Source organism: Eublepharis macularius, chromosome 5, assembly GCF_028583425.1.
Source record: "Eublepharis macularius isolate TG4126 chromosome 5, MPM_Emac_v1.0, whole genome shotgun sequence".
Classification (NCBI taxonomy): domain Eukaryota; kingdom Metazoa; phylum Chordata; class Lepidosauria; order Squamata; family Eublepharidae; genus Eublepharis; species Eublepharis macularius.
This window is the reverse complement of record NC_072794.1, coordinates 131,301,957-131,315,438: the sequence shown is the minus strand read 5'-3', so window position 1 is coordinate 131,315,438 and position 13,482 is coordinate 131,301,957. Positions and strand designations below refer to the sequence as shown.

The following is a 13,482-nucleotide window of genomic DNA, read 5'->3' as shown; positions in this document are numbered from 1 at the left end:
ACTGTTGCTTTTTTAAAATTCTGCTTATTTGTTTTAAATTGTTTGGGTTACATTTGACTACAACTAATTTTTTGATTTCCTCAGGTGTCCCATGAGTTTGCACTGAACTTTAACCCTACAAATCCCTATTGTCAAGGTCAGTATTGACTTAGCCAGTCAGTTTTTTGCTTTTAGAAGAGTGGGGCATGTAGCATAATCTTAGCATAGAAATAGAACCATGGTTCTTTTTAGAGATTCTTCAGGATGGGGAAAAATATCTAAGGGTGGATCCAGCCATATTTTTCTCTCCATCTTGTCCAGGAACTACAGCTGTCCCACAAGGCTTTTATCCATAAAGGTCCCATGATCCCCAGTACAGCCTTTGTGGTGGTCAAAGGGGGAAACTCTCCTTTCTTTTTCGAAAATCTGGTTAAATAAGTTAAGGCAGTATGCTAAAAATTAAAGACTCTTGCACTGTTATTAGGCACAATGGCCGTACAGGTTTCAAAAAGATAAAAAGTGCATAGGAAGAGGGTGTAGATGGGGGAACAAAGATTAGTCAAGCTGAAGAAAGGCAGAAAGATGTACTGCCTGACATAATCAAGACTTGGAGTCTCTCAACACGAGATGCCTCGACACATGTTTGTCAGGTGTAGGGAGACTCAATGTTAGCCAGGAAGCTTAGTATAAAAAGACAGCCAGCGGAGATCGCTCCTCAGAGGGTTTGTTAATTCACGCAGCTCCAGTGTATAGCAAAGCCTTTGCCCTGTTGCCAGCTCTGTCTTTTTAAACTACCCTTCCCCGCTAACATTGCATCTCCCAATACGTGTTCTTCATGTGTCAAATGTCTCATGTAGAGACTCTTAGTCTGAGATTGTGTCTTCTGAGCATCTGTCTGCTTCTGCCCCAGAGGAACCCTTTCTGTCTTCCCTTTCCTCATTTCTTAAAAATGAAACTTTTAATTATTTTTAGGATTAATTATTCTGTGCCTGATGTACTTGTGGTCTATCTTTGTTAGTTAAAGCAGATTGGGCTTTGATCAGTGTTACTGTTTACAGTGGCATTGCTAGTAAAACAGCTATACACTTTGTAGCTATTAACATTCATGAGTAGTGGTTTTTGAGACACAAAGGCTGCAATCCTAAGAATGCTTTTCTGGGGTTAAGCCGTACTGATAAAATGGAGCTTACTTTTTAGTAGACCTGCATAGAATTGCTCTCAAAGTGCATTATTTTCTGGCCAGTACATCGGAGTCTGAAAGGAGAATAAGTTATGAGAGCTTGACAATCTGTATTTAGTATAAATGCCCGTTTTAATTCTAGATCCAGAGGAGTTCAGCGTGTTAGTCTGTAGTAGCAAAATAGAAAAGAGTCCAGTATCTGACGAAGAGAACTGTGATTCTCAAAAGCTTATTCTACAGTAAAGTTGGTTAGTCTTAAAGGTGCTACTGGACTCTTTTCCGTTTTAATTCTAGTAACTCTTTCAAACATTGTACACGATTGAGACACAAACAGGACAGAGAATACTTTCCCTTTCTTGGTAAATAAACATCTTGATTGTTCTACAGCAGTGCCATTTTTAAGCAGAGTTCATGTGCACAAACCAGACCTAGGCAGTAATTCATGCTGTTTCATATTTCAGGAATCCAAGGAGTTGTGGATGCCTATCGCCAGGCACTGCCTCAGATACGTCTCTATGGGCCAACAAACTTTTCTCCAATCATAAACCATGTGGCTAGGTTTGCTGCTCACTCTGCTCAGCAAAATACTGCTTCTGTGAGTCTGCTTGTTTTAATAATTTTTGATTCTATTATATGTTTGCTAGCGGAAAAGATTTTGTGTCAGATCTGCAAGACTCAGAATACCAATATTTCTGTTTTATTTTAAATCTGTCTATGAGCAAATAGAAAAACAAAAAGGGACTCGGTCTCAATCTGCAATCTCTTCAGTGACTCTCCAACACTAGACCTTTGTTTGCAATTATTTTTGTCTGTTTTGAAGCTAAGCCTTCATTGACTGATCTAATTCCTTGCAGCAATACTATGTCTTGCTGATAATCACAGATGGGGAGATCACTGATTTGGACCAAACCCGGGAAGCCATTGTTAATGCCTCCAAGCTGCCCATGTCTATTATTATCATTGGAGTTGGCAGCGCAGAGTTCAAGGCCATGGAGTTCCTGGATGGAGATGATGGTGTCTTAAAGTCCTTGACAGGACAGCCAGCAGCACGAGACATTGTCCAGTTTGTGCCTTTCAGAAAGTTCCAGAACGTAAGTTGGGGACTGCCTAATCTTGTCGTTAAATGATGCTGCTGCAGCAGCAGAGAATTTCCTGAAGAATTTTTGAATACAATTTTGTAGTTATTATGGAGGATCAAGCGGTACTAGTGTAAATGCTGTATTAGAGATGAACAAATCCAGGCGCAAATCTCCAGTGAGCCGTAAAGGTAACTGGGTGACTTTGGGCCAATTGTGTGTTCTCAGCCCAGTGTACCGCACAAGTTTGTTCTGAGGATCAGGCAGAGAATGGGAGAACCTTTTATGTTCACCTGAACTGTTGGGATGAAGGATGGGAGAAAAATGTATTAAGAGGGCAAGGAAGGGATTTGGGGGATAATCCCTACTTTTCCATTCAGTGTGTAGAAGGAAATTGACTTAAGAGATGTTTGTGTTACAGGGACTCTGTAGATCCTGTCTAGCACTTCTCTGAATATTCTTTGTATCCTTAGCACAGGGTGTTAGTAAAATAGTTGTTGATTTAACAGTAATCATAGACAGCAGCATTTACAGTAAGCAAAAATCTCTGCATTTTGCAGGGCTTTCGTATATTTGGGTCCAGAGTTGTAAACGTAATAGATTAGGTTATATTGTAGTTGGTGGTTGAGTTTTAAAAATGCCAGGTTGCTGGGAAGCTCAGGTTGTACATGGTGAGACAGTGGTTGTATCATAATGTAATTACCAGATGGTTCTTGACAGTCAGCCAGGCATTGCAGCTGGCCTCTGGCAGAACCAGACAGAATGCTGCCAGTCTTTTGATCATGATTGTGGGTTGAATGCTGTCCTGTGAACACTTTTCTCTTGCACACATTAAGCATAATGAATTATGGTTAGTATTGGTGCAGATGTAGAGCTGTGGAAGCACTACACCAATACAGACTTTAATCATGGCGAATGCTAATTAGAGTTAGTGGCGAATGCTAATTAGAGTTAGCTTGTAACCAGAGTTTGAACTTGGATTGCAAACTCTGGATAAAAAGCTCACTATGGTGAACTTTAATCCTGATTACTCTCAGTGTGCTTTGGCTGAAACAAGACGGGGGAGAGGAAGGACTCTCCAGCTCCTTCCCCCCACCGATCTCTTAACTGGGGGTGGTAAATCTACTTCAGGCTCTAGTTTTATGCGGGAAGTCTTACTCTTTAAATACCTTACTTAATCAATAGGAAATGCACCTTGCCAATTTTTAAAGCTTTTACCGGTTATGGATTTGTTTCTGAGCAGAATTCAATGTGCTGGTTATTACCACCCACTCCCATTTTAGCTTTCCTATCAATGGAGATCTGCATTTGAGGCCTTGGAACCAAGTTGGATGAGAATCAGAGCCTGTTGATTGGAGTATTAACTTTCCACTGCAGCTCTCCTGCTGCCAAGCATGGTGAACTTTGGGCCTGAAGCAAAAACACTTGCTTTTTTCAGCATTTTTGTTTTGTTTTGTGTTTGTGTATAATTATGGCGGACTTGCTTCTGGTTGTATTCTAAATTACTTAACAGTACTTTTAACGATTGGGTTTATTGCTGATCACTGAGGCTTCATTCTTTATACTTGATTTTACGGTTTGACGTTTTGTATTTTGATTGTTTTAGATCTGAGTTTTGTCTTGAGCAATGCTTAAAAAGTGAAAGATGTGAATGCTTTAAATAACATTGTGAAAATGTCATGAAGATAACTTACAAGAAAACAGTGGTTCCTCCCAGTCTCCAGTATTGCTGTATTGTACAGCACACTCCAGTTTCAAATGAAAAAACTCTTGGGAAAGTGTCCAGATTGTCTCCAAAACATTTTGTGCATAGGAAGACAGTGTCACCAGCTCCAGTGTCCATTGCTCAATAAGAGAGATGAATGGAATCATTTCATAACATCAAAACTAGCTGTTTTCCTGTTAAAGCAGTTGCTCATACCTGTCTGTTTTCTTGCCCGTCTAGTGCTCAAAATGATGGGATATATTCTAAGCGGAGAAACCTGAATATTATGCTTTCCAGAAAGGTGAAATCATTAGGCCGGGGCAAGGTATACGAATAGCTTAGTGGTCCCATTTTCCGCCACTGCCATTAATTGCCTGGAACTGGAACTTCTTTAAAGCTGAAACTTCTTGTTATAAATTAATTTATTGCATTGCTTTTTTAAATTAAAAAGAAGAATATTTCACAGGTTTGGGGTTTTTGTCTTCTGAAGGGTTTGCTTGCCTTCAGTTTTTCCTTGTACTGTGGGATGTAGCATGCAGGGACTTGTGAGCGTGTGTTAGAACGCTGATTCCTTTCTTCTTGCTCTTTCCCCTCTGCAGGCTCCTCAGGAGGCTCTTTCCCAGACCGTCTTGGCTGAAGTTCCTAAGCAACTGGTGTCCTACTTCAAGATGGTTGGTCTGGCCCCTGTGAAGTCAACTGTAGAAAAACAAACATGAGCAAAGGCTTTTGTTTTCATTTACAAGAGGAAGAAAGAATCTTGTCTCTGCAATTCTCTAATCAGCAAATAGTCCTATTCTTTTGGAAATGTCTTGTAACTCAAGTTATCTACATATATCAGGAAAAGATATAATTGCAGGAAATACATTATTAGTGCTCTTGGCTATCTGGAAAATGATGAGCATCTCAGATCACATATTCTGGCCAGAAATGTTTGCATTCTGCACACTTGCACATGCTGTGTGGCCAGGGCCAGATTAACCACTTTAGGATGATAAGGTTTTAGGACCTCCATTTCCCAGCTCAGCTACAAAATTCACTGGATGACCATGGGCCAATCACTGTCTCTCAGCCTAACCTGTCGGACAGGGTTGTTTTGAGGATGGCCAGGGTTGAGAATCCATGTGAGCCCCCTAAGCCCATTAAAGGAATGTAATAAAGCCATTTTAAAAAATGGAAGACAGAGTCAATAAGGCACTTTAAATTGTAGTATGCAAAAATGCCATTTAGTAGTATGGCTTTTGAGGTCTAACATGTACACAGCAGAAGCAGTATCATGTCATTGCATACACTCAGGGATGGCTCTGAATGAGGAGACTTTAGGCCTTAATTTATTTAGGACTCAAAACAAAATAGCTTCTTCTGTACAAGCTGTCCTCTCTAGGTGGAAGTAGCTGTTGCCCTGCAGTCTTTGCACAATTGCACCTTAAGGAGACAGTATCATCTTACAGTGAGGTCATAAAGGATGTGGTAGGACTTGCACAATGCTGCTTTATCTCCAGATGGCTCCTAGTCTTGGTCCTCCTTTCTCACAATGCAGTCCTATGCAGAATAGCTCTATATGGGATTGCACTGTTAGTGGTCCGTGTCTCCTTCCATTGTTTTTGAATTCAGTACAGCCCTTCATTGAATATTTTGAAAGTAATAATAATCACTCTTACGTAGGTTAATAGATTTACGGCATTTGCATTACTTTTATTGTAGAATTGTTACATTTTTGTGCAGAATAAGTATCATGGCCACCTAAATTATGAGAACCATCATGCATATCAATTATATAGTAGCTGTACATTGATGCCATTCACTAAGAAATGCAGTCTTGCAGTTGTTTCCTCTAATTTGATATATATTGGAAATATAGATAAAATAACTTTCCTATTATATATGCATATATTACACCACTTAGATGCTGCTGCATAGTTTCTTGTGTCTTTTACTAGAAGGAGAAGCTTTGCCTCTCTTGATATACACCAAAGTATCTTCTATTGTAATTTCTGTTGTGCCTTTATGATTCCGCCAAGGATTTTTTTAAGTTCATTTTTTTTTTACAAAGAAACTTTAAACTTCTGTTCTAAAAATGAAATGCAAATCAATATTTTCTTATTCTGGTGCTGTTTACATTCAAATCCATAATTATTTTCCAAGGACATTTTGGTCAGTGTGTTTCAAGCTGGGGGCAGTGCACTAAATGAGACAGTGGAGATCAAAGAGTGTGATTCCCCAATTTATGTGATTCTCCAATTTATCAGCTGGAAATTGATAAATGAATGTCTGGCTCTTGTTTTGCTTAAGCACTTGCTGTAACAATTATCTCTGGACATCAAGGAATGAACTTTATTGTATTAACTCTTACCCTGCGGCTTTATTTGTGTCACCTGTTTTATGAAATAAGGCCTGGACAGGATAGAAGAACTTCATGAAGCAAAGTTAGTGTCTTTTGTCGTAGATTTCCAGCTATATTTTTGGAAAAAGCATTCCACTTTTTAATCAGTTGCCTACCTTTATTTTTTGGAAATGTTCACTTTAACATAGAGTATAAAATCTGTTAGAATTAGAAGAAATAATATATTGAGAATGTTAATGTTTAATTGCACCAAATGTTGATATTTTGCCAAAATACCAAATTCTGTTAAGGTTAAATCTCTACATAGATTTTATGCAGAACAAGAAGTCAGAGATCATCTGAAGCTCCTGTTTGATCCATATAGAAGAATTCTCCCATTCAGCAATTCGATACATCACCTTGGGTGTCTCAAATTTTTCAGATGCTTAAATTACAAATTAATCATTTTGTTGTCAAGCCTTGGGGTTGCATTGTCGTCATACAGTGAATCTTGCAAAAAACCCTTGAAAAAAGAAACTGTTTACAGTATAATTTCTGATGAGATATTTCTGTTCAGGTCATTCATTCTGGTCTACAAATATACCAGAATGAGGGTTTCTAAATAATGTTGTGAATTGGATTTCTAGGTATTAGAATGGGCTCTGCTGATTCAGACTACAGGGTAAGGAGCATTCAGCATCTTTAGCGGCACCCTTGCATAATACAAAAACTCCATGCAAGTAGAAAATTAGCACACAAAGGAGCAAGCTGGGCTAGATCTTTACTCTCAGCTGAGGTAGCTAGGGTACAGCTTTTTAAAAAAAATTAAAATGGGAGGCACATTTTATTCAATATGTAGAGAGAGAAGAGTATATTTCAGCCAGTTTCTTGACAATTCCGCTATCTTACTTCTTGCAATTACAGGAAAGTACAGTTAATATTGTCTTCTGGCATCCTGATCTCCCTTTGCCCCAATGCAACTATGGGTTGGATCTAACCAATTTTTCTGCTTGCAAAAAGAAACAAGAGGCCCTCGTTGGCCATTAAAAACAGCTATGCTTAAAATCATGGGACTTACATGCATAAAAGTCAAGCGCGACAAGGGCTGTAGTAAGAAGGAATTTCACAAGATGGAGTGAAAAAGTTTGCTAGATCCAACATTGTATCTGGAAATGCACTTGATCAAATTGGAATGAGAGTCATTAATTAGGGGGATGATAGTATGTGTGTGAATGAGTAGGACTGTCCATGCGTGTGTGTGCGTGTGTTTAAACACAGCGCCAATCTATTGCACTGTTTGATTTGGGTGACTGATGGAGAAATAAAATAATCTGGTTTTCTTGTGTAGTGCAAATTCGATTAAAATCTCTCATTAAACTTCAAGTGCCTCCTTCATTCTCTGATTAGAACAAAACTTCTCAGGTATGGATGGCAGTTTTCAGTGAAAAGTAGATTTAAAAGGGACACAGGACTTCATTGGAATGGCTAACAAGGATCAAAGAGAAAGGGCAGCTGCTTCCTTAGAAACTGATGCTGGTATCAATTGTATTTTGGGCCCTGCCATTCTCAAACTTCTGGCTGCAGGACAAGATTTAATGCAGTTCTGTCACTGGCATTTTGGGTCACTAACTCCTGTGTATACTGGAGCTCGTATCTAAAAGATAGAGAAGGCAAGTAAAGCTGGAATCCAGGGGCAATTAAAATAACAAAATTTATTCCGCGTAAGCTTTTTTTCCAGCTTAAATTTTGTTAAGCTGTTAAGTAAATGTGCCACTACTGGCTTTCTGTTTTATTTTGCTGCCACAGTCTAACACAGCTACCCATCTGGAACTATAAACAAAAAGACCAGTTGTATACAAATGTTAAAATGGATAATTAAGAGAATTGTTCTGAGTTTCTTGCAATTCAAAGCAGCAGATCTAGATTCCCTGGCACAGATCTTATATTGTGCAAGTATGACACCTTTGCTGTTTGATTCAGCTTTTTCCCCCTGTGGTTCATACCATATTATGTTGTTTATTGAATGTTCCAGCCCTTGACTCTATTGACTGACCCCGTGTAATCCGCCTCCAGTCTCAGCAAAAAAGGCAGACTATAAATAATGTAAATAAATAAATTCTATAGTCTTTAGAAGTGTCTGCCACTGGAAACATTTTCCATTATATTACGTTCAATCAGAAATGGATACTTGAAGAATGAATTGGATTTTTTAAAAATTGGCAAACACTAGTTAGAGAAATGTCACTACAAAAAATAAATACTTTCAAGAATATGAACAGATTCCAAAGGGTTTTGAGATGCTTAATAAACAGACATTTATGATGTGACATGATTCTTGCATCACTCTGACAATATTTGTAATTTTTACTAATTGTACATCAATGTTGATTTTAATTGTCTGGTTGTCATGATTTCCCTGTCTACCAAAGGTACTGAATTACCATGCTGAGGTTTCTAAGTATCATTATCTGGATTTACTCTCAAAAGTGGCAAAGCCTGTAACTCATTCTCTATGGATTGCCGAACTCCAGGGGGGACTGGGAGATCTGGAATTACAACTCATTTCCAAACAACAGAGATTAGTTCTGGAGAAAATGGCTGCTTTGTAGTGTTGACTCTATGACATTATACCCTGCTGAGGTCCCCAGCTCTACCTCCAAATCTCCAGGACTCTCCCAACCTAGAGCTGGCAACCCTAGTCCATAGCTCAGCTACACAAGTCATTGGCAGTTTAATGAAAGGAGCTTCCCACAATCCCCCTCCCGATCAAAATCAGTCGTGCAGGAGCCTCATTCAGATTGGAAGCATAGGGAGTAGGTGGGTGAGCTTTCAAGGATGAAGCAGCTTTGGGAAGTTGACATTTGCCCCACTGTGACAAACACTGGAAAAATGCTGGGAGCTGTGTTCCCAGCATCTTAGTCTAGTTGAGTCCTTAGATCAGATACCAATTAGTGCTGTATGCTTTTGCTGTGACTCATGGCTGCTTTCCCTCTTTTAACTTGTGCTTCTAACCAGACTTTGGGAGTGGTTGGAATGCCGTTGCACAGCATATTTGTTGGTTATAATGTTTTGGAGGTAGATTCTTATTCATAAACCTAACTGTGTTGTGGCTTTCTGCTGTATATAACAGCCCCTGGAAATTTATTGCCACGTAAGTCAGGCAAGTGTATAATAAAATCCCAGCAAATGCCTCTAATATGGAAATGGTAGTCATAAGTATCCTGATCTTCATGACAAGCAAGATCCATGAAAATTAGAGGAAAAGCTTCAGCTCCTTAAACTCATGCACACACATATGTTCCAATGATACAAAAAAATGGCCCCTATTTCCACAGATAACGAAGCCAGTATTATGAACATGTGAATGAACAACAGATCACCTATTCCCTTCTGTAAACAATTTACCTGGAGACTTCACTCAAATATTACATCCAAATATGGATGAAACAGAACTTTCCCATAGCTGAACAGTGAGTGCCTGGACAAAGAGATTTGGAACAAAGTGTGTCAAGTTGGAGACCTGCAATCTGTATCATGGCAGCTCGTTGTGGAAGGGTCCAACATGATGACCTGATGCCACACTGCTTTCAACAACCCCACGTGTAAATGATGTTGGAATCCATCATGCAATGTCTTCAATTTTTTACTTGGAAACCACTATGTAGCAATTACAAATCTCATAATAAAAATTGACAACTCTTTAAAATATGTTGACATCTGGATATAAGCAAGCCTAGTAATTCATTTCCGTGTTTGCAGTTGCTTAGCCTATATATAAGTGGGAATTCTTGACATTGCCCTCTTACTCCTGATCATAATTCACTCATACACCCTTGAGTTTTGCTTTGAATCTTATGGTGTGTGAGCCAAGAATGGGAAAAAATAGCCCTAGGCATACATTCCATACCGTGTATAAATCATAGCTTACTGATTCCTGTGAGAAAGGGTGTGTTGAGGGAGTACGTATAAAAAATATTTACCTAAAGCAGTCTTTAAGTTCAGCACAAACACTTCCTTGGGGTGGGGGAGTTATATTCAAGGAAGGAGGCTGATAGCTGGGTAAGAAGTCATCAGGAATGATAAGACATCTGGCAAAGATACATTTAACGTAGGTGATAATATTATTTCAACTTTATGCATTTGTAAATCAATTTAGAATAGCAGTTTACTGAATATATCTTTCCAAGGATACATTCAATTGAAAACTGACCCTTATTTGCTATTACATCAGTAATTCAGAACCTGATCCCAGATAGGGTTGCCAGCTCCAGGTTGGGAAATTCCTGGAGATTTGAGGGGTGGAGCCTGGAGAGGGTGAAGTTTAAGGAGGGAAGAGCCCTCAGTGGGCTATAATACCACCCTCCAAATCCGCTATTTTCTCCAGGGAGACCGATCTCTTATCAGCTGGAGATCAATTGTAACTCTGGGAGAGCTTCAGCCACCACCTGGAGGTTGGTAACCCTAAGAGTACACATTTTCCAAAAATCTGCACAAGGGGGTCCATGTACAGAAAGGAGAGGGGAGTTACAAATTGGGGTGGGGAAAGATACTCCAGATTTGCAAAAACTTTAGTGAAGGGATAAAATAATGTTGAAATGCCAAGATTTCGGCAGCTAGTTTGAATTGCTGAGGCAACAGTAGCCTGTGGTTGCCTGGGTAATCCAAAATGACTATTGTAGAAGTGAGTTGTTGGTGAAGGAAAGAAGTGAACTTTTGCAGGTTCCCCAGTTCTATCTGCTTCATTCTGAACTAGGAATGAGTCAGAATGAAAGAACCAGGGAGTGTTCTGAGCCTGACAAACTGGACAGAGCAGGGAGGGTCAGGAGGTCTTGTAATCTCATTGGCTGACCTTTGTAGTAACATCCTGTGTCCACAAGGAAAATTTGATGGATGTGTATAGTGCATTGAGCCATGTGGCCTCTCTAGAAGGTCCCCTCCCTGCTATCTCCCCAGAGAAGCCACACTGTCCTAGACATCTGGCACTATTTTAAATATTCCTCTTCCCCATCAGTGGTATAAGGAACCAGAGGCAGTGGTTGGCTCCTGGAGTAAGAGGATGGGAGAGAGGCAAGCAAGAGTGTAACCTTATGGGAGGAAGGGCTGGGCGTGCTTGCCGTGTTGAAAGTGCCACTGCCACTCATCTTGCAAGAGTTCTCACGTAGGTATTTTATTTATTTATTTATATATATCCCACTCTCCCTGCAAGTGGAATCAGAGCAGGTAACATCAATTAATAAAATCACAATAAAATATGTTAATACATAAACACATTTAAATACATTAAAAACATAAAAATCTGTGCATAAAAATTAGTGCAAAAGGCAGCAATTCGTCACAACCGCCCGTAAGCCAAACCCAGCCCAGTACATCCCATGGGATGGGTGATGGCATACATAATATGTGGGTCGCAAACAATCAAGAGGGCTACATTCCCCACTGAGCAGGTACTGGAATTAAGAGGAAGATGATTTGTACTCTTGTATACAAACATAAAAAATTCAGGGTTCTTCAGTGCATAGGTAGCTAAGCAGCATAGTAATGGGTTTCTCTAATACCGTCTGTCAAGCAAGCATGACGGGATGAATATGTTGAGGACTGGAGAAGGAATGGTTTTTCTCTGTTGCTGTTGATTTTTTAGTCCAGAGAGTTTGATGTTCAAAGGTGTGGGGGAGGGGGAGAAGAAAACGGAGAGAAGAACATGGCTGCTGTGTTCCTCCAAGGCACTTCCCTGAGGTGAATAGTTGGAGCTGGAGGGGAAGCACACACACATGAATTCTGAGCCAAATCTGAACATTTGAGGGTTCTAAGCAGCAGCTGCTATTTTTTGATATCCTTCCAGTTGAAATATAAATAGGTTTGTATTGAGATATGAGATTTTTTTAATTTGAGACAAACGCTGTCTTTAGGAAGTAATTATATGCCCATCCAGGTGAAAATTTACTTTTTCCCGAGGTCATTCCATACTTTAGATGACGACAAATCCTCACTTTTACATAGTAGTGGTTTTGTGACTGTGTACACAATCAACAGGGAGTTGCAGTCAGCTCTGGTTCTTCACCATGCATACTTTTTATGAGATGTGTTCAATAGCTCTTCCATGCATTACAGTTTTAGGTGTACCCTTAAAAACAAGTGTACACCTAAAAATACAGGGTGTGAAAAGGCATACTTTTTAAAGATATTTAAAAAAATTCTTTTATGGATGCAAAGATGGCTGTGATGTTAATTATAAGGTGAAGCTTAAATGTAAAGAGCTAAAAGTAAATAAAATTATGAATTATCTTTTACTGCTTGTTAAAATATACTATTAATGCTACCCCTATTTTATGGTTAAAAGAGACCACAAGGTCAGAAGGGCCATCCTCACCGCAAGGCAGGATCATTGCACAACAATTTATTAACTTATGAAGCAATGCCTTGGAAGATGACTAGCAGTCAGGTAGGTTCATATGAGAGTTGATGGTCCTTCAAATACGCTGGTTCTAAACCATAATCGTGTTTTAAAGGTCACCTTTAAAGGTTACCTTGAATTTTGCCTGGAAACAGACTGGAGTGATATGGTCCCTATAACCCACTCCAGTCAACATTCTGGCTGCAGCATTCTATACCAACAAACACTTTTCAAGGGGTTCCCCATGTCAAGGTTATTGCAGTAATCTAATTTAGTTGTAACCGGGTCATGCACCATAATGGCCAGATCTTTTCTGCCTCCAAAAGGCCACAGCTGGCTAACCAGTCAAAGCTGGTAAAAGTAGGGTTCCCAGTATGAGGCTGGTAACTGGGGAGACACTCGCTGCTCATACTGGGGGGGGGGGCAAATCATTGGTGACATAATAACTAGGGCGGCCAAGTACCTGGTGAAGGCAGAGGATTCCCTGCCTGGTGCTTCCATTGCTTGCCATTGCTCCAAATGGTGGCTGGGGATTTTTTTTTTTTAAACCTGGCATTGTTGCAAGCTTGATAACATCTCTTCTGGGGAAAACCTGGACATGACAATGAGTAGCCGTAGAGTTTCCAGTGATTCCCAGAGCTACCCACTTTCACATCAGGTTTTCCCTGGAAATGACAGATGCTTTCAATTATACCCCCCACTATTTCCCATCCCAAAACCCTTCTGCCAGCTGGCAACCCTATTTATGACATCACTGGTAATACACTGATATCACTTCTGGTGCACCTGGAAGTGACATCAGCATATTCCCAGGGATGCTCTAGCATTTGG

General features: G+C 39.7%; 1 protein-coding gene across 6 annotated transcripts in view; it reads left to right on the top strand.

The window, feature by feature from the left end:
- CPNE1 (copine 1) overlaps window positions 1–7,643 on the top strand; it is a 67,380-nt gene extending 59,737 nt beyond the window's left edge. For all 6 annotated transcript variants that reach the window (XM_054979996.1, XM_054979999.1, XM_054979998.1 and 3 more), the window contains exons 13-16: window positions 85–136; window positions 1,621–1,754; window positions 2,014–2,250; window positions 4,540–7,643. In XM_054979996.1, coding sequence (XP_054835971.1) covers window positions 85–136; window positions 1,621–1,754; window positions 2,014–2,250; window positions 4,540–4,656 — 540 coding nt within the window. In that variant the 3' untranslated portion in view covers window positions 4,657–7,643. The remainder of the gene's footprint in view (window positions 1–84; window positions 137–1,620; window positions 1,755–2,013; window positions 2,251–4,539) is intronic.
- The last annotated feature ends 5,839 nt before the right edge of the window (window positions 7,644–13,482 follow it).